Source organism: Cuculus canorus, chromosome 9, assembly GCF_017976375.1.
Source record: "Cuculus canorus isolate bCucCan1 chromosome 9, bCucCan1.pri, whole genome shotgun sequence".
NCBI classification, from domain to species: domain Eukaryota; kingdom Metazoa; phylum Chordata; class Aves; order Cuculiformes; family Cuculidae; genus Cuculus; species Cuculus canorus.
This window is the reverse complement of record NC_071409.1, coordinates 25,485,006-25,508,402: the sequence shown is the minus strand read 5'-3', so window position 1 is coordinate 25,508,402 and position 23,397 is coordinate 25,485,006. Positions and strand designations below refer to the sequence as shown.

General features: G+C 44.7%; 3 protein-coding genes across 9 annotated transcripts in view; 1 reads left to right on the top strand and 2 right to left on the bottom strand.

The window, feature by feature from the left end:
- The window catches only part of MED12L (mediator complex subunit 12L), a 134,953-nt gene that overhangs the window by 78,887 nt on the left and 32,669 nt on the right, over positions 1-23,397 (top strand). For 6 of the 7 annotated variants that reach the window (XM_054073969.1, XM_054073967.1, XM_054073966.1 and 3 more), the window contains 7 exons: positions 14,229-14,376; positions 14,747-14,865; positions 15,955-16,098; positions 16,623-16,786; positions 17,215-17,346; positions 20,073-20,300; positions 22,842-22,983. In XM_054073969.1, the coding sequence (XP_053929944.1) occupies positions 14,229-14,376; positions 14,747-14,865; positions 15,955-16,098; positions 16,623-16,786; positions 17,215-17,346; positions 20,073-20,300; positions 22,842-22,983 (1,077 nt within the window). The remainder of the gene's footprint in view (positions 1-14,228; positions 14,377-14,746; positions 14,866-15,954; positions 16,099-16,622; positions 16,787-17,214; positions 17,347-20,072; positions 20,301-22,841; positions 22,984-23,397) is intronic. The other variant, XM_054073964.1, reaches the window with a different exon arrangement.
- Positions 5,703-7,751, bottom strand: P2RY13 (purinergic receptor P2Y13). Its single transcript, XM_054073972.1, has 2 exons — positions 7,547-7,751; positions 5,703-7,064 (listed from the first exon to the last, which is right to left on the bottom strand). The coding sequence occupies exon 2, from the start codon at positions 7,049-7,051 to the stop codon at positions 6,020-6,022; it is 1,032 nt and encodes a 343-aa protein (XP_053929947.1). The 5' UTR covers positions 7,052-7,064; positions 7,547-7,751; the 3' UTR covers positions 5,703-6,019.
- On the bottom strand, positions 9,515-18,848 carry P2RY12 (purinergic receptor P2Y12). The gene is given in 3 exon segments (XM_054073975.1): positions 9,515-11,775; positions 13,159-13,423; positions 18,522-18,848. Coding segments are annotated over 2 exon segments (1,131 nt in total). The 5' UTR covers positions 13,250-13,423; positions 18,522-18,848; the 3' UTR covers positions 9,515-10,735.

Below are 23,397 nucleotides of genomic sequence, written 5' to 3'. Positions count from 1 at the left end.
GAAGTAGGTTATTACAACAATTATTGTGTTGCTTCATTCTAAAACTCTCTTACTATCGTATTTAGTAATTCAAACTACAGGGTTAATTTTAAAGCAGATTAGCCACCGGGATAGCAGACAAGACTGACTTTTTCTTGTTATAAGCATAGAAAAGTAGTAAGATGATCACTGCTTGCAGCACTGGGAGGGTTCCTCCAGCATTATCCCTTCAGACAGGTGAGATCATAGAATGATTTGGTTTACAAGGGACTTTAAAGCCCACCCAGTTCCACCCCCTGCCATGGGCAGGGACACCTCCAGCCGGCTCAGGCTGCTCCAAGCCCCATCCAACCTGGCCTTGAACACCTCCAGGGATGGGGCAGCCACCACTTCCCTGGGCAACCTGGGCCAGAGCCTCACCACCCTCATTGTAAAGAATTTCTTCCTAATGTCCAGTCTAAATCTTCCCATTCCAATTTAAATCCATTTCCCCTCATCCTATCACTCCATGCCCTTGTAAAAAGTCCCTCCCCAGCTTTCTTGCAGGCCCTCTTCAAGTACTGGAAAGTCGCTCTAAGGTCTCCCTGGAGCCTTCTCTTCTCCAGGCTGAACCACCCTAACTCTTTTAGCCTGTCCTCATAGCAGCGGTGCTCCAGCCCTCAGATCATCCCTGGTCCCATTCCAACAGGTCCATCTCCTTCTTATGTTGGGGACTCCAGAACAGGGCTCCAGGTGGGGTCTCACGAGAGCAGAGTGGAGGGGGAGGATCCCCTCCCTCACCCTGCTGGCCATGTCTGTGATGGAGGTGCTTTTGTCAGTGGAATTGTCTTGGAAGACTTTGCCACTTCTCCTGTCCTTGGGTGGTTCACTGCCACCACCATTTTGATGAAGGGAAAGAGGGAAGAAAGGAGCTAATTAATACATAACTTTTAAAATCTCATTTCTTTTTTCCCTCTGTCCTCAGGTTCCCCACACCATGTTTTTAGGTGACCTGAAGTTACACACCTTGGCTGGCTGAGCCTGTCTATAGGCTTAGGGCTGCTCTGGTGTCCTTGGTTGTCACGAGTGACCTCTGTGCTTGTGTGGAGTCCTATGGGCAGTATCTTGATTGCTCAGCTTGGCTTTACGGCTCTTGCTCATGATGCAAATAGCTGGTTTCCATTTCTAATTATTTGAAGCACTGCTGTGGGTAATGAGTTTTCTCAGTACTCAGAGTTCTAGGAGCCTTGATGGAGGGATGTGTATCGCTGTGCTGGAGAGTTGGGACATGTATGAAGTGCAGACTTTGTCTTTGGGCATTCTGGAATGACCTTGCTGTCCCCCTGAGGAGAGGCAAACTGATACAAAATCTGCAAGGCCAGATGGTAAGTGAAATAGGCGAAGGTGTAATGTATTTCCTTTCTCTGAAACACAAGTAAAATAACAAATAGAAATATATGTAAGCCTTTGTGTACACAAATAAGATTATTTCCTACAGAACTCGACTGCCTGGTGCCATGTAGTTGCCCTTCTGGGACCTGATGACCTGTAAAAACATATAGAATAAATATCAGTAGTTATCCTGTGAATCCTGCACCGCAGGAGCCTGGAATAAGGTTCATTTGTCTGAACAAGTTCAAAGGCTGATGCCAGTTTTCCAGTTTCTAGGTTGTGTGTTTCTTCTAGTCTGGGTCATAAAAAAGCCAAGTAAGTGAACGTTTGGGTGCAGAAAGGAAAAGCCGTACTGCTGCCTCGTGGTGGTGGTGGGCTGCAGTAAACACAGAGCGGGTGGAAATGTTACCTGCGTTTGCTCTGTCCTGTATGGCTGCTGCGTCGAGCAACAGCAAAGGTTCCTCTCTCTCTCTCCTGGGGCACAAGAACTAGTACCAGCCTTTTCCAGGTAGGTTAGGAGAAAAATCACATTTGGAAAAATGGTGACTGTTGCATTGAATGCACCGGTAAGATTTACTGGATGACATAAATTCCTTGACTGCCCTAAAAGTGTCCCTGGGAGGTGTCCCTTCCCATGGCTTGGGAGTTGGAACTGGATCATCTTTAAGGTCCCTTCCAATAAAACCATTCTATGAATCTGTGAAAGGCCTCTGGAGAGCCCAGAAAAGCAGCTTTCTCTGGGACTCTGCTGGTGCACTCTGCCTGTGGTCCAGGCTGATGGCTTTCTCTTTCTCTGAGAGAAGTATGTTCTCAAAAATTCTCCATTTTAGTTGGGGTGAAATATAAAATATTGCTTTGGCTTTTTTTTTTTTAGCCTTAGAAAGCAGAGACCTAAACTTGGAGGCATTCTAACTGTTAAGATTGTTAATTCTATCTGGAGGCAGGAATCTAAAGTCTTGCAGAAAAAAGTACGAAATCCTAAATGTTAAAAATTAGTGAACTTCGTTTTCCTGTAAGTGGATCAACCACTGTCCTGTCCTTGCACTCACCTTGCACTTCTCTGCTATAGATTTGGTAACTCTGGCTCCCTTTTACCTACCTAAGAAGCAGCAGCTGAAAAACAGATGATTAAGACTCCTGGGAAACCTTTGGCACACCCCTCATTTAAGGAGCAACTCAGCCCATTTTGTGGTTACACCCACCCTTACAAGCAGGCTCTTAGCATTTAACTGTGTGCACTGCTGGTGTTTGCACACAGCGTTAGGTGAGCATTGTATTCGGAGCAGTAGGAATGAAATTAGAAGTAAACCTTCCACAGTGGAGTAAGTTCTCTATTCTTCATTGTTTTCATAGTTTCTCACCACCATATCGCTCATTTTATGTTACTGTCTTTCTCTGTAATAACCAGAACGTAGAATCACAGAATCATAGAATGGCTTAGGTTGGAAGGGGATCTCAAAGCCCATCCATTCCCACCCCTGTCATGGGCAGGGACACCTCCCACTGGATCAGGGGCTCCAAGCCCCATCCAACCTGGCCTGGAACCCCTCCAGGGATGGGGCAGCCACCACTGCTCTGGACAACCTGGGCCAGGGCCTCCCCACCCTCATCGGGAAGAATTTCTTCCTAATGTCTCATCTAAATCTTCCCCTTCCAATTTAAAGCCTTTGCTCCTCATCCTATCACTCCATGCCCTTGTAAAAAGTCCCTCCCCAGCTTTCTTGTAGCCCCTTCAGGTTCTGGAAGGCTGCCCTAAGGTCTACCTGGAGACAATGGGCCAGAGTTCAACTTTTAAATCCAGGGCAGGGTGAATTCTGTGCCAGTTTCTGGGGACCTCTGTATTAGCTATGCTGGTGCAATTCAGTTGGAAGAGAGAGGACTGAGCTGCAAAGTTTTGTGCTGAATTCTTCCTTAGTGTACTCAAAGTTCAGGCGTATGGATTTCCGTGGGAACCTGCTTGGTGGAAGATCACAACTGATTTACAAACTGTCTTCTCCTCATGGTCATCTCTGGCCACTACGTTAATTGCTGTGCTGAGTCAGCAGGCTTAGGAAAGCATTTTCAGACTCCACAGATGCTTCTTTAAGCAGTTGTTAAAGTGATTATTTTAGCAGCTAAGAATTTATTATATTTACTTTTACTAAAGTCACTACGTTAATCCTGTTAAGCACTCTATGTGTGTGGGGAGAGAAGAATAAATTGCTGAAGAGCATTTAATCCTAAGAGGAAGAAGCTATTTGAGATAACACTGATTTATAGGATCCTTTGAAACCAGCCGAAAGCTGGCTGGGGATTAGTTCAGCTTCCAGTCGTAAAAGGGGCGTTACGGTTATCGAAAGCGTGCAACGTGCCTCGTGGAGGAGATACAGTGAGTAGAAATTGCTAAATGAGACATTCATCTACCTGTGTGGCAGCGGCCGGGGAATCCCAGAGTGAGATGTAATTAGTGCACAGTAATCTAAAACCAGCTTTGAAAAGAAACCCAAGCTGTAAGGAGCAACCTGCACGATCGTATTCGGCTGCTGTAAATATTTAATGTCTAACAATAGCAATCAAGTGGTGATCAAAGCGTCTGGCGCGGGTGAGAAGCCATAAAGCGGGAGAGCAGAAGCGAAGTTTGTTAAGAAGGGATGTGCCTGTTTTCTCCGCAAGGTGCTGGGGCTCTGGTGCTTCAGCTCCTCGGGGTCAGAGCGTGCGGTTTGAGGGGTGTCTCTGTGATGGGGGTTACAGCAGGAGGGGGGCTGGTGGGAGAGCGCGAGTTGATGTGCTGTCCCCTTCCGTAACGCCACATCGCCCGAGCAGCACCCGATGCCGAGGCAGTCCCACGAGGTGGCAGGGACAACGAGGGTCAAGCAGCAGGAGGAACGTGTTGTCTGAGAAGCAGGGAAGAATGGCTGAGGGCTAAGGTAAGTTTAGCTTTTTTTTTAATATACTTTGTAGAGGTGGAGTCTATAAATGGCTGGTATCTCTTTCGTATCTTAAAACAGTGAAATAAATTCCAAAATTGAGGACTAGAAAGCAGTTTCTCTTCAGGCATAATCCATTTGGGCTTGCCTTGTGGGATAGCTAGAGAAGAGCTCCGTGTGCAGTGTGGTGAGCTGGTTGGAAAGGAGTTTTCCTGGATGGGGAGGATTAGGCAGTGTTGGTTGCTGGCTTGTCTTTACCCATCAGCAGGACTGGGAAGGGTGAATGTGCCACCAAGGGGGGGCATTTCTGGGTGTTCTGGAAGTGTTCAAGGCTAGGTTGGATGGGGCCTTGAGCAACCTAGTGCACTGGGAGGTGTCCCTGCCCATGGGTTGGAAACTGGATGATCTTTAAGGTCCCTTCCGACAAAAAGCATTCTGTGATTCCCTGCTAGGAGTGGAGAGGAAGAATGGTGAAAGAGTATAGGCAATAGGAAAGTAATTACACACATGAGAGAGCAGAGTAGGGACGGGGAGGGACTGTGTCCTTCCCTCTGTCAAGTCCAGCCCCTCCTCTACCCTACCCTGCAGCGTGCCAGCTGAGCAGGTATTCAGCGTAAGAATTACTGGTGTACAAACTCAGCAGCTCTGGGCTTAATCTCAAATAAAGCTAAATTGCCCTTAGAAGCTTCCGCAGTCAGTAAGCTGCTTAAGCGTTAAAAAGTAGTTTTATTGTTTGAAGCAGATAAAATGATTCTGTAGCTTGTTCTCAACGTTACATGAAAGTATATTAATTCAGAGGTTACAGATTGACTGCATGCCATGAGGTGGACATGATTTAGTGACCGAGTCAGAAAAAACCCTCTGCTCTCGTGGGCTTTGCAGAGCCAGCCCAGCAGCACAGGACTACAAACTGGTCGTTATTAGTTCTATGCATCATCAATGTTGTTTTTCTCTTCAGACCAATGTGGTTATGGCTGTGCAGTCGAGGCTCCAAGGTGATACAGATCGCTGTGGTGCGAGCAGCCCTGCGGCGGGGCTGCCGCAGCCTTGAGGGGCAATGGTGGTGTTGAAGACGGAGCACGGTGCATTGGGAAGATCAGTGTTAGGTCAGGGCCTGCAGCTGGAATGACAGCTTATTGCCTACTAGGGCTAAACAGCGAGCATAAATTATAGAATTATAGAATGGTTTGGGTTGGAAGGGACCTTAAAGCCCATCCGGTCCCAACCCTGCCATGGACAGGGACACCTCCAACTGGACAGGCTGCTCAAGGTCCCATCCAACCTGGCTTTGAACACCTCCAGGGATGTGGCAGCCACAACTTCCCTGGGCAACCTGGGCCAGGGCCTCCCAACGCTCATCATAAAGAATTTCTCTGTCTAATCTGAATCTTCCCCCTTTGAATTTCAAGCCATTGCCCCTCATCCTATCACTCCATGCCCTTGTAGAAAGCCCCTCTCCAGCTTTCTTGTAGCCCCTTCAGGTACTGGAAGGTTGCTATAAGGTCTCCTCAGAGCCTGCTCTTCTCCAGGCTGAACAACCCCAACTCTCTCAGCCTGTCCTCATAACAGAGGTGCTCCAGCCCTTGGGTCATCTTCATATCCTCCTCCGGCTCCATTCCAACAGTTCCATATCATTGTGCTATTTTTATTAAGAATTACTATTACATTAGAACCACCCTTTCATTTCTATTGCAGAAGTAAACCAGATTACTGTTTAACTTCTCTATGAATATGCAGAGACTGTAGAGTGTGAAGCCTCTGAGTCAAGATTCCGTAGGAGACATTTGTGTGTCCAGTTCGGTTTTTGGACTTGTATGAACTGTCTTCCGGAATGTCTTTACTCTCCTGCATAACACCTTTTCTACGAACGGTTTGCACAAGAACATGTAGATCAGGGGGTCCACGCAGACATTCGTGGCAGCCAGCCACAGAGTGCTCTCTTTTGCCACAAAGAGCTGATTCTGCAGACGGCAGTCCATTCGGGTTGTTGTTTGACTCAGAGTGTAGGGAACCCTGCTAAAATGAAAGGGGGCAAAGCATAAGAAAAACACTGTAAAAATGATGAATACTTTCCCCTTGACTCTTTTTTCACTTTTGTTGTCTTTCTTCTGTGTTTTTATGTAAGATTCGTACACTTTTTTGGCAATAATTATATAAAATAGAAACATGAGGATGAGAACAGTCCAGAAGATGAACTGACAGATATAATTAACGACTTCATGCCATTTGAGACCCAAGTAGTTCTTCAATGACGCACACTTCTTCACGGATTGGGGTGTTGGTTTCTTGTTTGATAAAATCATGTTAGGCAAAGAGAGAACAAAGAAGAACAGCCAGACCAGACCCACAAGGATCTTTGCTGAGGTCAGGTTTTGCACCCAGAACTTCCCGAAAGGTCTTACAATCTTGAGAAATCTGTCCAAAGCAATGAGGCCAAGGAGCACTATGCTGATATACATGGTGTTATAAAACACTACGGCTGAGAAGCGGCAGACGAAGGCTTTGAGTTGCCATGGTCCCAGGCCAGAGTCTGTCAGGATTTTCAGAGGAAGCATCAGGGTCATTATAAAATCAGAAACTAAGATATTTTTCAGGTAGACAATGAAAGTTGATGTGCTTGGAATACGGAAGAAAGCCCAGAAAGCCAGGCTGTTCAGTGCGAGTCCCAGAAGGAAGACAAGTGTGTACAGTACTGGGAAGATCAGGTGGGTGACTGTGGTGTCTCGGTGGCATAGAGTGGAGGAGGGTGTTCCGCTGGAGTTACTGACAATGCTGTTGTTTGCAGAGTCTCCCATTCTTCAAAATAGACTTGGGTGAAAAGGAGAGAGAAAAGACAAACCATAACATTACTTATAGCGGCTGGCAGGTTTACACAAGTAAGGACGAGACCTGAACATGCATTAAATAGACTGTTTGATCTTCTAGTTCATAGAAAATCTACGCCTTTGTCTAAATTTCAGTTGTTTACAAACTAACACATAATAAAAAGTTAAAATGGTACGTATTCATTAGTAGAATAGCAAGGTGAGTTGCCTAGAGCACCATTTGTCTTTACATGGAAATGTATTTTACTGCTCAATAGACATTTTTACACTCGTGGCCCAAAAGCAAAATGCTTCTGGTGAAGCGACTTCTGATATTTCTTACCAAGCACACACCATTTTTCCTCTCCCAGCACCTATTTAAATAATGTTTTCAGGGTGAGCTGCACGCTGCTGATTATCAGCATCTGAAAGCTGCCTGCCCGAGTGCCCCATCAGACCGCGTGAACATTCCCATAGTGCAAATACCTGAGCAAACCTGGCAGCAACTGTTTCAGAGGGGGATCTCTCCCGTTCATCCACTGTTCCTCAGCTGACAGACGCCTCGAGCAAAGTGTTACAAATGGGGAAATGTGTAGAAAGATGAGACTTTTTCTGGTGGTGCGGTGTGTAGTTTCCTTCCTCATTTCATGTATTACCCCAGCTAGCTGATCGTGTTTTGTGTTGCTTTTCTCTCTTCCTTTTACTCTGTTGGAAAGTACGTGGCCTTCTCCACTAATAAAGAAAAAAAAGGACCATATCCATCAGGACCCGTGCATTTTCTGGATTTTTGTTTGTGTAGGGCAAGCCTACACTGTGCTTGTTACGATTTGGCTCCCTTAAGGACATGAGATGAACAATCACGGAGTGTTTCCTGATGCTATTCCAGCTAGTCCTCAAATATTGCTCTGAGTTCTTAGAATTATAGAATATTCTGAACTGGAAGGGACTCACATGGATCGTCGAGTCCAACTACTGTCTCTGCGTAAGACAACTCCAACACTGCATGTCTGAGGGTGTTGTCCAAATGCTTCTTAAATATCATCGGGCTTGGTGCCATAAATGCTTCCCTGGGAGCTGTTCCAGTGCTCCACCACCCTCTGGGGGAAGAACCTTTTCCTAATATCCAATCTAACCCTGGCACATCTTCCTGCCATTCCCTCAGGCCCCATCATTGGTCACCAGAGAGAAGAGATCAGTGCCTGCTCCCCCTCTTTCCCTTGTGAGGAAGTTGTAGACTGATGTCTCCTCCTTTCTTGTTTGTGTGTGTGAATTCTTCTGTTCTGAACAGCACTAGTGCTCCTCAGATGTGTGACCAGAAAGTCCACTCAGAGCCGCTCTTCCAGTGGGTACTCAGCTACAAAATCACGTGCACCAACATATTCAGAAACTGCACCTTCCCTCTGTAGCTTCTTGGTATCGAGACACAAACCCAAATGTGACTTTTGATCTCTAGAATGGGATTTCAGGTTTATTTTGGCGTCAGTGGAACCAGGGGATGCAGTGTGTTGGTTACAGCCACTTTCTGGTTCTGGCAGAAGCTGCTGCTGCATAATGTGCTTTGTGTTTATTCCATATAATATTTGAATCTGGTGCATTTCTCTGTAAACAGAACTTTTTGTGTAAGTTTAACTGAGTCATGGGATTTGTCTTGTATTTTCCTGTCCTGGCGTGACCTGGGGTTCTGGTTCCCTGCTTTCTGCCATGTAGGAGATGGCTCACGTTCCAGCCATCCTTTAGAGGGAGGACATGGGTTCTTTTTGAGGTTCTTGGGCTGTAGCTGTATTGACAGTAAGTTTGGGTATTAGTATCTATATTTTGGTTAATGTAGGTGTGCATGCTTACATCGGTGCTAAATGGCTGGCAGAGAGCAAAGAGCCTCGAGAATGACTGGGATGGAGGTTACCATCACCATCAGCAGCAGCATGACAAGTCCCTGGCTGCCTGACCTGACTTCTGTTTGTTCCTCAAGGACTATACAAAGCTGAGTTGGTCCATTGCAATGCACCAGGACTGGTGTCCAAGGCAGTACCTTCCATGTTTTCATCCAAACTGACCTCTTGATGCTGTTCCCAACAGCGTACCCCCATCAGAGGCACCAAAAGCCTCCACGCATCCTGTCGGTGACTGCTCCATGGTACGCAGATAGCTGTAGCAGCTGTTGTTGGAACAGCTCGTTGGATCAGGAGGAGCTGCTGCCAGGTAATCGCAGATCTTTCTGCGTATGTAGGTGCAAAAACTGTGAGAAATGAGCATTGGGTGGAAGTGGGGCATCTCACCTTTCCCTTCTGGAGCTGATCAGCCCTGGGCCCCACGGGGGTGTTCGTGGTGGGTGTGCCGTGGAGTGACCGGCAGCACCGATTCCAGGGAAATAATGGTGCCCAGTTTTCTGCAGTGTAACCCACTTACTGGTTGTAATCTGTGTTGATGCAGAGAGCAGCACAAAGCGTTTTGTAAAATATTTAATTCATCCAGGCAGGTTACAAGAGATGCATCGACTCCAAGGCTGAGTGCTAAAGGAAGTGAACTGTCTTTAAGCTTTCTAGGAAATTGGATATCAGCCACAAAACTGCCCAGTACCCTGCCGGGCACAGATACTGCTGGGGAAGGGTAGGCAGGCACTGGCTTTTGGCAGGACTCAGCTCTTGCATCGTGGTAGAACGTATTTCTGAACTGGAGCTGTGTTGCAGTAATGAGAAATGAACCATAATTTATTCCAGTAGCCTAGGATCTGTTTCATGTATGGTGATTCCAATACCTGAAAATGTTATGTACCTGAAAATACTTCTCCGTGGTTTGGGGTTTTTTTTTTTTTTTCAACTTTTCCAAATGAAAAAGGGGAAATAGTTATTTTTTTTTTTTTTTTTTTTGTGTAGTGCAAAAAAGCTGCCCTTAATGATCATTAAAAATTTTACCATTTTACAGACTCTAGGTCTATCTTTCCCTAAGGTCTAAGTATTCTTTAAATTGAGTCTTTCTATAGTTTCTAATATGATATATTGCTTTCTATAAAGTGTACCTTTTTATTTATTCACATAATAAGGTGAAGTATCTGAAGAGTTAATTCACATGAAGATAAGCCTGATTATGAAATAATTTCCTCTGACATACAACTATTAATTACTGGTCAATGGATTAAGAATTGCAGGCATGTGATAAGTAAACTGTTACTCTGTTACCAAGTATGCACAGATAAATAGCTTATCTTATGTCCTATATTTCTGTTTGTCACCTTGTACGCCACTGGCAGACAACTCCCTGTATTTAGAACTCATGTTTACTGTGGATTTTATTTGTGTCTCCCAGATCTTGTGTTGTCATGGACTTTACTCTGGCCCAAGTTAAGCTATTTCTGCAAAACCTTTGCAGTTCATAATGTCATCTGTAGCATTTCGTGACTCTCTCAATTTTCCCGTTACAGCTCCAACTGTAAGTTCAAACTCCTCCGTAGCAGTTCTGACGAGCACGGAGGTTGTGATCGGGTGGCGCTCTTCTAGTCAAGCTTTCTAGTTTTACCTTTTTTTGCAACAGGTGATGTTGGTTCCAGGGTGCTTGTGCTTCATCTATAGTTTCTAAAGAAGTTGGTGAAGTTCTCGATATTGTTCCAGAGGGTTTGTGCTGCTTCCACCCACCAATACAAAGTACATGGCCAAAAAGGGATGTGGGTAGTTCTTAGCTCTAGACCGGGGTCTCGTCTGTGTCATCTTCGTTCTGCTCCTTCATCCGTGCTCTGAGTTCTGATGATGCCGTGTGCTTGCACAGCATGTCTAGCAAGGACTTTCTAAATGATTTGCAAAGGAAGAAGTATATGAATGGATCTAGGCAAGCGTTGAGCGACGTCAGCCACAGCGTGCTCTCTTTCAAGTAAAACAAGGTTTTCTGAGCAGAGCATTCAAAAACATCTCTCGTTTGGCTCAGCGTGTAGGGGATTCTAGTAAAGTGGAAAGGCACAAAACAAATAAAGAACACTGCAATAATGATGAAAACTTTCAGATTTACAGTCTTCTTGGATACCTTTCCTGTGGATCTTGTCCTTCTATAGGATTTGTACAGTTCTTTACTTATGAGTATGTAGCTTACAACTATGACTGCTAAATTAACCCAGAAGATAAGCTGACAAATATAGTTTACGATTTCATGCCAGACTAAGCCAAACTCGGATTTCAAGAGAGCACACTTTTTTACATTCTTAGGTGTTCTCTTCTTGTTTGTCAGAATCATGTTGGGTAATGAAAGAGCAAACATTGATATCCAAATTGCTATGGACAGGATCTTGGCACCTAAAAGGCTCCGTGGTGTTGATGTTCTGAACGGCGAAGTGGCTTTCTGATAGCGATCAATAGTGATTAGACCAAGAAACAAAATGCTAATGTACATGGTGAAGTAAAATACAACCTGGGTGACTTGGCAAACAAATCCTCTCAGTACCCATGATACCAACTTTGCATCGCTAAGGATTTTAAATGGAAAAGTCAAGATCATGAGGAAGTCAGAAATGACAGTGTTCTTGAGGAAGATGATGAAATTGGATTTACTGGTTATTTTGAAAAAGACCCACATTGCCAGGCTGTTCATGGTGATACCCACCAGGAACAGCATTGTATAAAGCAAAGGAAAAATGACTTGACTAATTTTGTTATCGCTGGTGCAGTTGCTGTCATGTCTAGAGTAACTGAAGTTGGTTGTGGCTTTCATTTGCACTTCGTCTGTTCCTCCTCCTCTGTAAAAAACAAAAAAGAAATTGTGAGTCATATTTGTCATAAGAATTCAGCCTTTTAATTTTTGTGTTGGGAACAGTCCTTTGGGGATTCTGACTGCTGTAAGTTCTGTTTGATTTTACTGAGGATGACAGCTTTCTACAGGGGAAGAGCGCTAGATATAGCCATGTTTGTAGGGTGGCCAGGTTTGATCTTCCATGACTGAAATGCTGAGATGACTTCCATCCTAACCTCACCTCTGGAGCTTCCATCCTAACCTCGCCTCTGGTTAGGATGGGAATCAAATGCCCCTTTTGATGTAGTTCTGCTTGGCTGGCTGGCTGTCTCATCTAGTGGTGTTATTTCAGCCTTGTGTACCTTCCCCTCCCTGACCCTGCTCAGATGCCGGGAATGGCTGTTCGCAGGTTGCTGCTGTTTCATCTCGGTACTCCAAGGGTGGATATGGCACCCCACCGAGTCGCTGTTTTTTGACTCCGATGGGAAGAAAGCGAGAGCCCTGCGTATACACACTTGAACACCTAATGATGTCTGCTACTTAAGTGGTTGCACGTTCGCTAGCGAAGTCTGAAATTATTGCTAGCTTTATTTATGCAGGTATTTATGGATACCTTTACTTGTAGTTTGACAGTTTGTCCTATTATCTTCCTAAATCACTTGCTTTACCAGTGCTGTGTTGCAAATAGATCTAGAACTCCACTGCCTTGAGCCAACACGCGGGACTAGCAGCCTGCCACGCTCTGCAGTGAGTGCCGAGGGTCGCTGCCGACCCCCTGCTCGGTGCTGCACCATGAAGCCAAGAGCGCGTTGGCCAACCAGTCACCCCCAAACCCTGAGCGGCTGGCAGCCACGTAACCAGTTACAAGAGCTGGGCTGAAAACTGGTACTCTTAGCCTGACAACTTTGAGCGGAGCAGGTCTGATCTGAATAGGTTGCCCGGGAAAGCTGGGCAGCGGGGGTTGAGTCAGTTGATGTTGCGTTTCAAAAGGAGACACTTTCAGCCGTGTAGTGATGCAACTGTAAAAATGATACAATCGCTTTACAGATCCTGCGTCTGTGAAGTCGGCCGCTCCGGGGAGCTGACACTTTGTCAGCCCGTGGCCAGTCGTTCCTGATGTCTGCCTTCCAGAGTTGCAAAGCCTGATCCAGTGGGAGGTGTCCCTGCCCATCGCAGAGGGCTTGGAACTGGAAGATCTTTAAGGTCTCTCCCAACCTAAACCATCCTATGGTTCTATGATGCTATTTCTATCTTACAGATGGAAATAAGTTGGCTTCTGCTCTGAAGCGTGTATGCAGCTGCCAGGTCTGATACTAAAGAAATAAGTATTGCCTAAGCATGCAAAATCAAATGCCACTTCCCCACCCCAAGAGCGAGGAGAAGCTTACCGTAACGTGCTGCAAAGCGTGGGTGTTTCTGAGATGGGAAGCTGTTGTTGCTGATGGAGGGTTGCTTGTGGTTCCTCTAGCTCTTAACCATGTGAGCAGGCAGGAGTGTTCATGTGTGAATCCCTCCGAGCGAGGAGAGGTTGGAGGAGCAGCTGGACATCCCAGTTCTGAGACTTAGACCTTCCTCTGGCTTTGAACTGGTTTCTTAGCCAGAGACAGCTGCAAATTCCAGGTGACACTCTCAGTGCTTCTGCTTTTGTTTTGTCTAGAAAAGCAAGAGAAACAGAGTTTTAAAAATAATTAGTGGTTTCCTTCCTCCTTTGACCAACCAACAGAGCTGCTGCTTTTAAGAGTGTGTCTTTTGTAAGATTGTGTTCTTTTCTGATGGGGTTGCACTCCCATCTGCTGCCTTTTTGCCCTGTGATTCTCCAGTATTACTTTGTACGCAGCCTTATTTTTTGTAAAGCTTTTGAAGTAGTCTCATGTTCAAAGCAGTGGTGATTGGTAGAAGGTGAGTGTGTGACTGAAATACCTTCTGTGACTTGCAGAGCAGCCCCCACGGTTTTAAGTTATATGCTGTGCATCAACATTATAGGATATATTTTCTTAGGAGACTAAATACAACCAGTTCCAATTCAAATAAACTATACATATTTTGATTTCTTCTGGATATGCAAAACATTTTTAGGAGTTGGGCTCATCTTCCTTTCACTGGACTTGTAAATAGTAAGAGAAGTGGCACACAGTTTCTAGACATCGTCTCCTATTTACTAATCTGCTACTGAATGTCATCGCAGGGGACAGGGAAGAGGGTCATCCGTGTGAGTCTCCTGCCTCCATCCTTCTAGATACACACAGAATTCATAATATCGGAATACATTTTCCCCTCTGTATTTTTACCCTGTCTCTTTAGGGATTTCCTTTGGCCCTGTTTCCTCCACACGGATAACTACAGGAGGTGTGTTTTGTGGAGGAGAGTTGTTTATTGCAGTTTGGGCTTTCCAAGTTGGGCTTCTGCAGGTGAGGACAGAAAAAAGAAAAGAGGTCTCACTCATATCTGGTCTTTTCAGGATGAATCTTCAAGTCACGAGTGTAACCAGCGCATGATTCTCCTTTATGGTGTCGGTAAGGAGCGTGATGAAGCAAGGCATCAGCTGAAGAAGATTACCAAAGACATCCTCAAAATTCTGAATAAGAAGAGCACTACTGAAATGGGTGGTAAATACTTTAACACTGCTGTCGGGAGGGCTGTAGGTAAGGTTGGGGAGCTGTGAGGTATTTTACAGTCATACATATTCCTTACTACCCTCCTAGTGAAATTGTAGGACTGTTCTCGGATGACACCTGGTTGAGTGTTGTCTTTTTGTGTTGGAATAACCTCTAAGTAGTTTTGCTGATGCTGTTTGCTGTTGCTTTGTGCTCTGGCATGTGTTTGTCGAAGTATAATGGAGAACTGAGGCAAGTAGGGGTTTATGTAGTCACGAGTAAAGCTTATTAAGATTTTTGTTGTCTTTTAAATCAGTAGTAATGCAAAACTCCAGGGACTCCATTAAAGATAAAATGACCAAAATGAATTTTATCTCTTAAGTTGGGGATGAAGGCCCAAAAGCCAGGAAGACCAAACAAGAAGCATTTCCAACTCTAGAGACTGTGTTCACAAAACTGCAGCAACTGTCTTATTTTGACCAACATCAGGTGACATCTCAGGTACTTCCCTTGTGTAACATCGTAGTCCTTTACATTCTGCTGTGGAGATACCAAATAGGAAGCAAGTTGAGGTTTTTAGACATGTTTTGCATGTGCCAAGAATTTTCCGTGCACTGCTTCTTCAAAGGCAAGAGAGAAAATGCTGCTTCGGGTTTGTAAAATACCTGCTGCAGTAGATATTTGGGTGGTTAGTTTTGTTGGGGGGTGGTTGTTAGGTTTTTTTTGCCATGAGCTTTCTGGGTTATTATGAATTTGAAATATATTTTACATAAATTTCCATTATAAGCATTGTTTAGGGCTCTTGGTAAACTAGATCCTAACCAATCCTTTGTACGCATATAAGATACGGAACTGCAAATGTGTTTGCGAAGGACTGAAGTCTTCGGTGCTTTTATGCAACAAACTGCCTGTGTCTCTGCGAAGCTGATGGTAGCACAGTTCGTTCTTTTCTAGGTATTAGGATTTATAGTCAGCCTTTATTGTTAAAAAAACGATTGATGGCTGACTCAAAAACGTAAATAAGTTGCTTTAAATGACAAGCCTAGATTTCCTGGTTTATATTAGGACTTGTAAGCATGCAAATGCATTTCATCACTTTTTCAGGTGTTACTGTTTTAAGATATATTTTAATAACCAGAGCAAAAGAAGTACATGCTTGATACCTAATTTATAAGTCATCTTTGGATCTGGTCTTTTGAATTAATTTATTACATGGTTTGTTTGCAGGGTAACATGTTATTAATTATCTGAAAACTATCACTAAAACCCCCACAATGCAGTAAGATGAAAAGAAAAATTATTTTGCCCCTTCTTTAAGGCAAAACACTCCTGTGGAATGAAAATCTGAGTGGTGTCTATTAAGAACAGTTTGATCTCAGCTGTAAAGCAGCAGAACAGCATTTTCTGTGTTGTCACTCCTGAAACCAAAACAAACTACTGACTTGCTGGGTAGTAAAGTAATAGGTCTCATGCATGATTTGTTAGGGCTGTCACTTGCTATTGCCACTTATAAAACAAGATTTTTGGAGCACTGGTGTTATCTGAGAAGCCCTTGATCACAGTATGACTTTTCAACATCTGTTTTTGTAGATCTCCAGTAACGTTCTCGAACAGATAACAAGTTTTGCCTCAGGAACATCATATCACTTGCCCTTGGCTCACCATATACAGCTCATCTTTGATCTCATGGAGCCAGCACTGAACATCAATGGGCTCATAGACTTTGCAATACAGGTAAACAGATTTCATTTTTGGGGAGTTACATAAGGATGAAGCTGTGAAACGTTTTCTGTTAAGCCAGAAAAAAAACCCAGAGCTGGATTGCAAATTCTCCTGGTTTGCAACCTGCACTTTTGTCTGTTTTGGTTTTCTGGCCTCTGAAACAGGCTATCAGACATTTCCCCTTCCGTCTTACTTTGATAGTATAGATGTATTTTATTTTAATATCTTTCAGAATTAATAAAATTCTGGATTTTAGCACAAAGTGGTTTAGGATAGGCTTCACCGCTTCAGCCTGTACCGTCATATTACACAGCAAAGCCAGAAATGCCATGTATTTCTGAAGAGCAGTTCTGAAGGATGTTGTGCTACTTCAGCAGTTTATTTTGCTCCCTCCTTCCCTTGGACTGTAGCGAGTAAGGAATTTCCTTTTTGTTTGCCATACAGTTTTTCCTTAATGTGTATTTTCCCTGCACCTATTTTACATGTTTGACTTGGAAGTTGTTTTCGGTTCATTATTTTTGTCTATGCCTTTTTAGCTGCTGAATGAGCTGAGCGTTGTGGAGGCTGAGCTGCTGCTGAAGTCGTCCAGCCTGGCGGGAAGCTACACAACGGGGCTGTGCGTCTGCATCGTCGCCGTTCTGCGGCGTTACCACGCCTGCCTCATCCTCAACTCGGAGCAAACCGCACAAGTCTTTGAAGGGTTTGTGGCAGCCACAGTTTTCCAAAAAGGAGTTTTGCTGTTTGCTCTTAAGCAAAATATGCATTTAGATTCTGGTATCGCGCTGCTCTTGGGGGGCTGTAGGTGAGCTCGGGCGAGCGGAGTGCCTGGCCCCACTCTGCGCCCCGCTCCCCACTGTTGGGGCTGGGGTCCCTGCGTATCCGTCATCTAGGAAAAGGAGGGAGTTTTGGGTCTGGATTTCCTGCCCACTCTCCTTATTCTTCCCTGGGCTCCTGGCGTGCCTCTGTCCTGTCCTCCGTGTGCAGGTGATACCAAGCTTCACAGGAGCCTGTAGGTGCAAGGTCTGGCCTCGTGTTGCCCAGCCGATGGCGGGGTTTGTATGGTAAATAACAATGAGACACATTCCTAAGGCTTGCTGGGGCGAACTCGGGATGCTTTTGTTTTTGCAGGTTATGTGGGGTGGTAAAGCACGTCGTTAATCCCTCGGAGTGCTCCTCCCCAGAGAGATGCATTTTAGCTTACCTCTATGATCTCTACGTGTCCTGCAGTCACCTGAGAAGCAAGTTTGGAGACCTCTTCAGGTGAGCGGTAGTGGGGCTTTTCTCCCCACTGCCTGCAGACTGACGCAGGCTGCTGTGGTTTCACTTTGGTTTGCTTTCCATGGAAAATTGGCCATTGCCTTTGCTGCTTTCCTGAATGCTGGTGCGATTCTCTTGGCTGTCCAGCACGGCGCGGGGCGCAGGGAAGCCCTGGTGCTCTGCAGGCGCCCGCTGTGACGGAGCAGGGGCTGAGCCCGCGCAGGGCTGTGGGACGAGGGAAGCTGCAGTGGCAGCGTAACACATAGTGTCGGATGGAGAATAAGAAAATCTCAGCTGACACAGCTGTAAGAGTGTATTAAATATTTCCTTTGATGTGGGCAGAAGCACAAACATGTTTGAGTTTGTGAGGTTTTACGCTTAAATGTTCAGTTCCTTGATTTTTAAATTACAAAAATGTATTTTAGGTGCCCATACACTGTATTTTTTGCTCTTTTTAAACGGGGAGTGAAAACCTTTCATACTGAAATATGCCTCTTGTGAGAGCAACGACCCGCTTCAGTTACTCTTTCCCCTCCTCATTTCTATACCTGTTTTTGATTTGTGTATTGCAGATTTGTGGTTTTCATTATGTAGAGAGCAGGAAAAGAGTTCTCGGTAATGCTCTTAGTATTTTAAGAGGTTTACAAAGACATGGGAACAGTGGCATTTAATATGAGAAACAAGAAAAAGAAATACAAAATATGGAACCACAGAAGTGTCTTAGCTGTATGTTCATTATTCTGCTTAAAACCTAACATTCAGTAGCACAATAAAAAATAACATTTTTATGGATGCTAACCTGCAGCAGCAATTCAAAACGTCACCTGGTAATATAGAGTTATTTAAAGTATTAACTCATTTATTAAATATACGATATACAATGCTTGATTGTAAAAGCCCCCTTTTTTCAGACAAGTGGAGTCAGAAATTCTCTGAAAAGAGGTAACAGAATTTCTGTGTAAATTTTTTAAGCAGCTGTGTGTAAGGTAATACCACATTCATTGTCTTCTTGGTTTCTTTAGTACAATTGAAACAAACCCCAAACCAGTTGTCTGTATGTGACAGCTTTTTTAGCTCCTTTCTAAGAGGCTTTAAGCCCAGCTCATTCTCTCTCTCTAAGTAAGTTTGAAGCAAATATACAAAATACAGTTCATGAATGTTCAAATTTAGAGACTTACCTTCTGTGTATTGCAGCGCGTTGAAAATGCCTTCTGATATCATCGGCGCTGTTTCTCACAACTGGGTTTTGCTAAGTGAGCTGCATGTTTTGGTTTAGAATGCTCTGTATTTTCAGTTGTACTCACCAAACTTCCTTTTTTTTATATAATTCCTTCACTTTTTTTGAAAATCTTGTCTCTGACCACTCCCCCCTCGTTGCTTCTTATGCAAGGGCGGCTTCAGAGACCACTTTGCTCACATACTCAGCAGTTTGAGGTTTGGACCTCTCTTTCTCTGCCCCCTGGGGTAAGTGCCTGCCAGCCCTGGTGCCTGGTGTTTGAGGTACAGGCTGTATGTTTTCTGCCAGTTTCTTTTCTTGGTGGAATGGCTTAACGTCAGGCATGGACCTTTTTCTGCATTAATTATGCTGCACACCACCTCTTCCTCCTGCCTCGCCCCTTGGCGAGGAGCAGGGGCTGTGCGGTGACAGGGTGGTGGCCACCAAGCCCCAGGTCCAAGCATACATCACACTCCTTCCTCGGGTCACAAGTACCTTCCAGACGGCACAAGATTTCCTCTTATCTTTTCCTCCTGGGCCCAGTGGAATTCTAAAACATTCCAAAGGTTTCATATACTTTAAGTTAATGTCAATGAACGGATTTTTTTTTTTTCAGTAATGAGGAAGCCTTCCCAGTTGGGATAATTAGTGAAATTTGTCTATGTGGATGTTCTTTCCAACTGTGATATAAAACCCAGTGCTTGAGACAGACGCTCCTTAGAATGTCTTGAGTGTGAAATTTGCATTCTTCAGGAAGAACTTTTATTTCCCCTGAAGAAAGCCAGCTACACCGAGAATTCCTAGCCTGGAACATTTCTTGACCTTTTGTCATAATTAATGTCAAATTATAACCTTTAAGTATCTTTTCTCTGTTTACTGATTTCATCTTTCAGGAGGTTGTCTGTTGTGTGATGTGTGATGCTATTACCGAACATAGTGGTTTTAATTTAGATAGCTTTTATCATTTTTCTTTAATGGATTCTTATTGCCACTACATTTCACTGTGTCATAACACACAGAGGGGGAGCGGTGCCAGGAATTGCTGTTCACTGTCAAGGCAACTGCTGCTCTAGGAGGCTATTGCTGGAATGGATGAATGAATGTGTGGTCCTTACACAGCTGTTCAGAATTTCAGTTCCAGAAACGTCATAGAAACGTTCTGGAAACTCGAGAAACTGCTTACGGGAAAGCTTGAATGACATGGATGTATCAGCCTTGTTTTCTGGTAGATACTTCTTATGAAAAATGAGGTTGAAAATGTGTAGAGAATGGTACTCAAACTGGGATTTTCTAATCCCATGTGTATTCTAATCCCTCCCTGGAGGTGTTCAAAGCCGGGTTAGATGGGGCCTTGAGCAGCCTGATCCAGTGGGAGGCGTTCCTGCCCATGGCAGGAGGTTGGAACCGGATGGGCTTTAAGGTCCCTTCCAACCCAAACCATTCCGTGATTCTACGTTCAACAATATTTCTGCAAAATCAGTTTTTGGCAACTCTCTCTCTCTTTGGTCCCCAGTAGTGCCTGTTCCAAGGTGAAGCAAACGATATACAGCAATGTGCAGCCTTCCAATTCCAATTTGCTGTGGGACCCAGAATTCATGCTAGATTTTATTGAGAATCCGTCTGCTCACAGCATTAACTACTCAATGCTGGGCAAGATCCTGAGCGATAACGCAGCCAACCGCTACAGCTTTGTCTGCAATGCACTAATGAACGTGTGCATGGGCCACCAGGATGCAGGAAGGTAAGGCAAGCTGTGCTGCAGTCGGAACTGGTGGATAGTGAGAGGACAAGGGGGAATGGCTTTACATTGGAAGGGGGAAGATTTAGATTAGACATTAGGAAGAAATTATTCACGATGAGGGTGGGGAGGCAGTGGCACAAGTTGCCCAGAGAAGCCATGGCTGCCCCATCTCTGGAAGTGTTCAGGACTGGGTTGGATGGGGCTTGGAGCAGCCTGATCCAGTGGGAGGTATCCCTGCCCATGGCAGGGGGGTAGAACTGGGTGTGTTTTAACGTCCCCTGCAACCCAAACCATTCTATGATTCTGTGATTTTTACATGGTATACATAAAGTTTCCTTTCACTTTTTGGGTCAGTTTTTGCAATAGTTTTCATTCATTACTCCTGGTTGCTGAGAATTTATTGAGTTTCCTCTGAGTTATTTCATTAAATCAAGCTGCACAATTTAACAGAAGGGATAACAAGTAGAAAATCCTCACCGTATGGCAGTCAGTGACCTCTTTGTGTCAGCAGTTAGGCTGTTTCAGGCAGAACAGCTCAGCCCAATCTTTGCTCATTAGAAGCCTGTAAACGAGGGAAGGTTTTGCATTAGGTCACTTCCTTCTTCTTATGCAATTGGTGTTTAATTTATTAAACGCGCAATTTATTTATTATGGATTTCATCTTTATAGGTAGTACACAGATTTCCAAATGTCTCTTTGAATGTATTGAGTTTTATTGGATAGAAGCTACTGGAGGACAGAAGCTGTCAGTCACATTTTAAGAATGGCGTGGACCTCATGGTGCTCAGTCGGAGTCTGTCTCCAGTGGTTAGAGTTTGGGATGAGACCTGCACTGCAGAAGACTGTTCAGTGCTGTCTTAATGCAGTTGTCTTCTGGCACCAGCAGGCTCTGTCTCCTCTCACAGTCAGGCGGAGATTTGGTGTCAGTCAACAGGACACTTCTGGGGTGTTGAGTCTGTGTTAGATCTTTTTAGATGAGCTGAAGCATGGTGAGGAACTCTTGCAGGAAAACATCTCAGTGTCAGTGTCGGTTGTACACCGACAGTGTGTTTTCTTTCATCATTCGGATGTTCTTCGCTCAGTTGCTTCCTCCTTCCAGTGTGTGAACACATGAACGCTGTGGCGTTCTACCCTCTTTTCCATTCAGCGAAGTCTGTGAGGCAGGATGAAACGGACACTGGTGCTGGGATCTGGCCTTTCCCTGTGCTTTCAGCACTATTATTCTCCTACACAATCAGCACCACAGAACTTGGTGTTCTCATTCTATTCCAATTTTTATTAAGATGTTCTTGGTCTTCATAGTGAGGCTTAGGTGCCACAGGAGCTGACAATCTTGTTTCAGGTAGTTGAGAGTTTATAACCCTCGAGGAAATTGTGGATTTTTGTTTTTCTTTTCTTTTCTGATTGACTCCTGCTCAAAGTGTGTGCAGCTCCTGTGTCCTTCTCCCTGTCCCCAGCGTGCAGCCATTTCTGAAATGTCCAGAGCAAGTCCAGAGGAGGCCACAAAAATGATCAGAGGGCTGAAGCCCCTCTCCTGCGAAGGTGGGGTTGTTCAGCCTGGAGAAGAGAAGGCTCTGGGGAGACCTTAGAGCACCTTAAATGAGGGTGAGAGGAAAGATGGGGCAGACTTTTTACCAGGGTCTGTAGTTACAGGGCAAGGAAAAACAGTTTAAAACTGAAAGGGAGGAGAATTAGATTGGACACAAGGAAGAAATTCTTCAGAATGAAGGTGGTGAGGCACTGGCACAGGTTGCCCAGAGAAGTTGTGGGTGTCCCTCCCCTGGAAGTGCTCAAGGCCGGGTAGGATGAGGCTTTGAGCAACCCAGTCAAGTTGAAGGTGTCCCTACCCCTGGATTATATGATCTTTAAAGATCCTTCCCAAAGCATTCTGTGATTCTCTGAAACGTGGGGCTTTCTTGGCAGAACAGAGCAGCGGAGAGGAAGCAGTTGTGTAAGAGCAATAAAGGGGAACATCTACATGTGGCCAAACGAGTTTCACTGTGGAACAGAGAAAAAATAACTTGCACTGGGATGAGTCAACTCTGCTCCATTTTTGAAAACGTTACATAACTCTGAATCAGACACCGAATCACACATTGCACAGTGTGTGATCTGTGAAGTTAAATTCATTAATGCCATCTGGTTTTGTGACTCTCGTCTCTCCCAAACAGGAGTGCTGGCTGGCGTAGGGTGGAGGGGCTCCTGTGGTGAGATGTCACTGCTCACCTGGCGCTGGGGAGGTGCAAACCATCCGCACTGCTTTCCCGTTAAAGTTCTTTATGAAAGGCAATGGTGTGCTGCTCTTTGTGCAGTGGCACTGAGGAAGGGTTGGAGTCTGCATCTGCAGAGAGGGGCAGGACATCAGCCACGGTGGGCTGCAGGCACTGGGATTTGGGTCCTTCATCCCTCTTCCTGGGCATAAACCCTCATCTTAAGTAAGAAAACACCAGTTCTTCTACCAAGCACTGATCTGCTTTGACTGAAATATTTATTGTTTACAAAAGATCTTTCTTCTGTATTAGTTTTTCTCTTCTTTCCTAGGATTAATGACATAGCGAACCTTTGCGCAGAGCTGACGGCGTGCTGCACGGTGCTTAGCTCAGAGTGGTTAGGAGTTGTAAAAGCTCTTTGCTGCTCTTCAAATCACGTTTGGGGTTTCAATGATCTGCTCTGCAGTGTGGATGTAAGTTCAATATCTCCTGAAGTACCTGTTGAACCTATTTCCCTAAGGTGCACTTAGAGGTGCGGTAAGGTTTCCATTCAATACAAAGTGCAGAGCACAAATTTAATCCTGTGTCCGTTTGAGTTTTCAAGGCTTTTAATGAGATTCCTGACTGATTTTTATTCTTCCCTACGTCTTCAGTGTTAATGCAGAATTTGAGGGGTGCTTAGAGTTTTCTCTTTGTCATTTCTTATCTTTACTATGGAATGATACAGGATATCAGAGGTGCTCTTTAAAAGGAGCAGGCATGTCTGTATACTTATTCTAAAATGCTGATGGATGTGTAAATAACTATATTTTAAAGACCCTGTTTTGATGTTGGCTTTTAGATTGTAGAAAGGGTGGTACACTTTGCCGTTTCTTACCTGTAAAAGT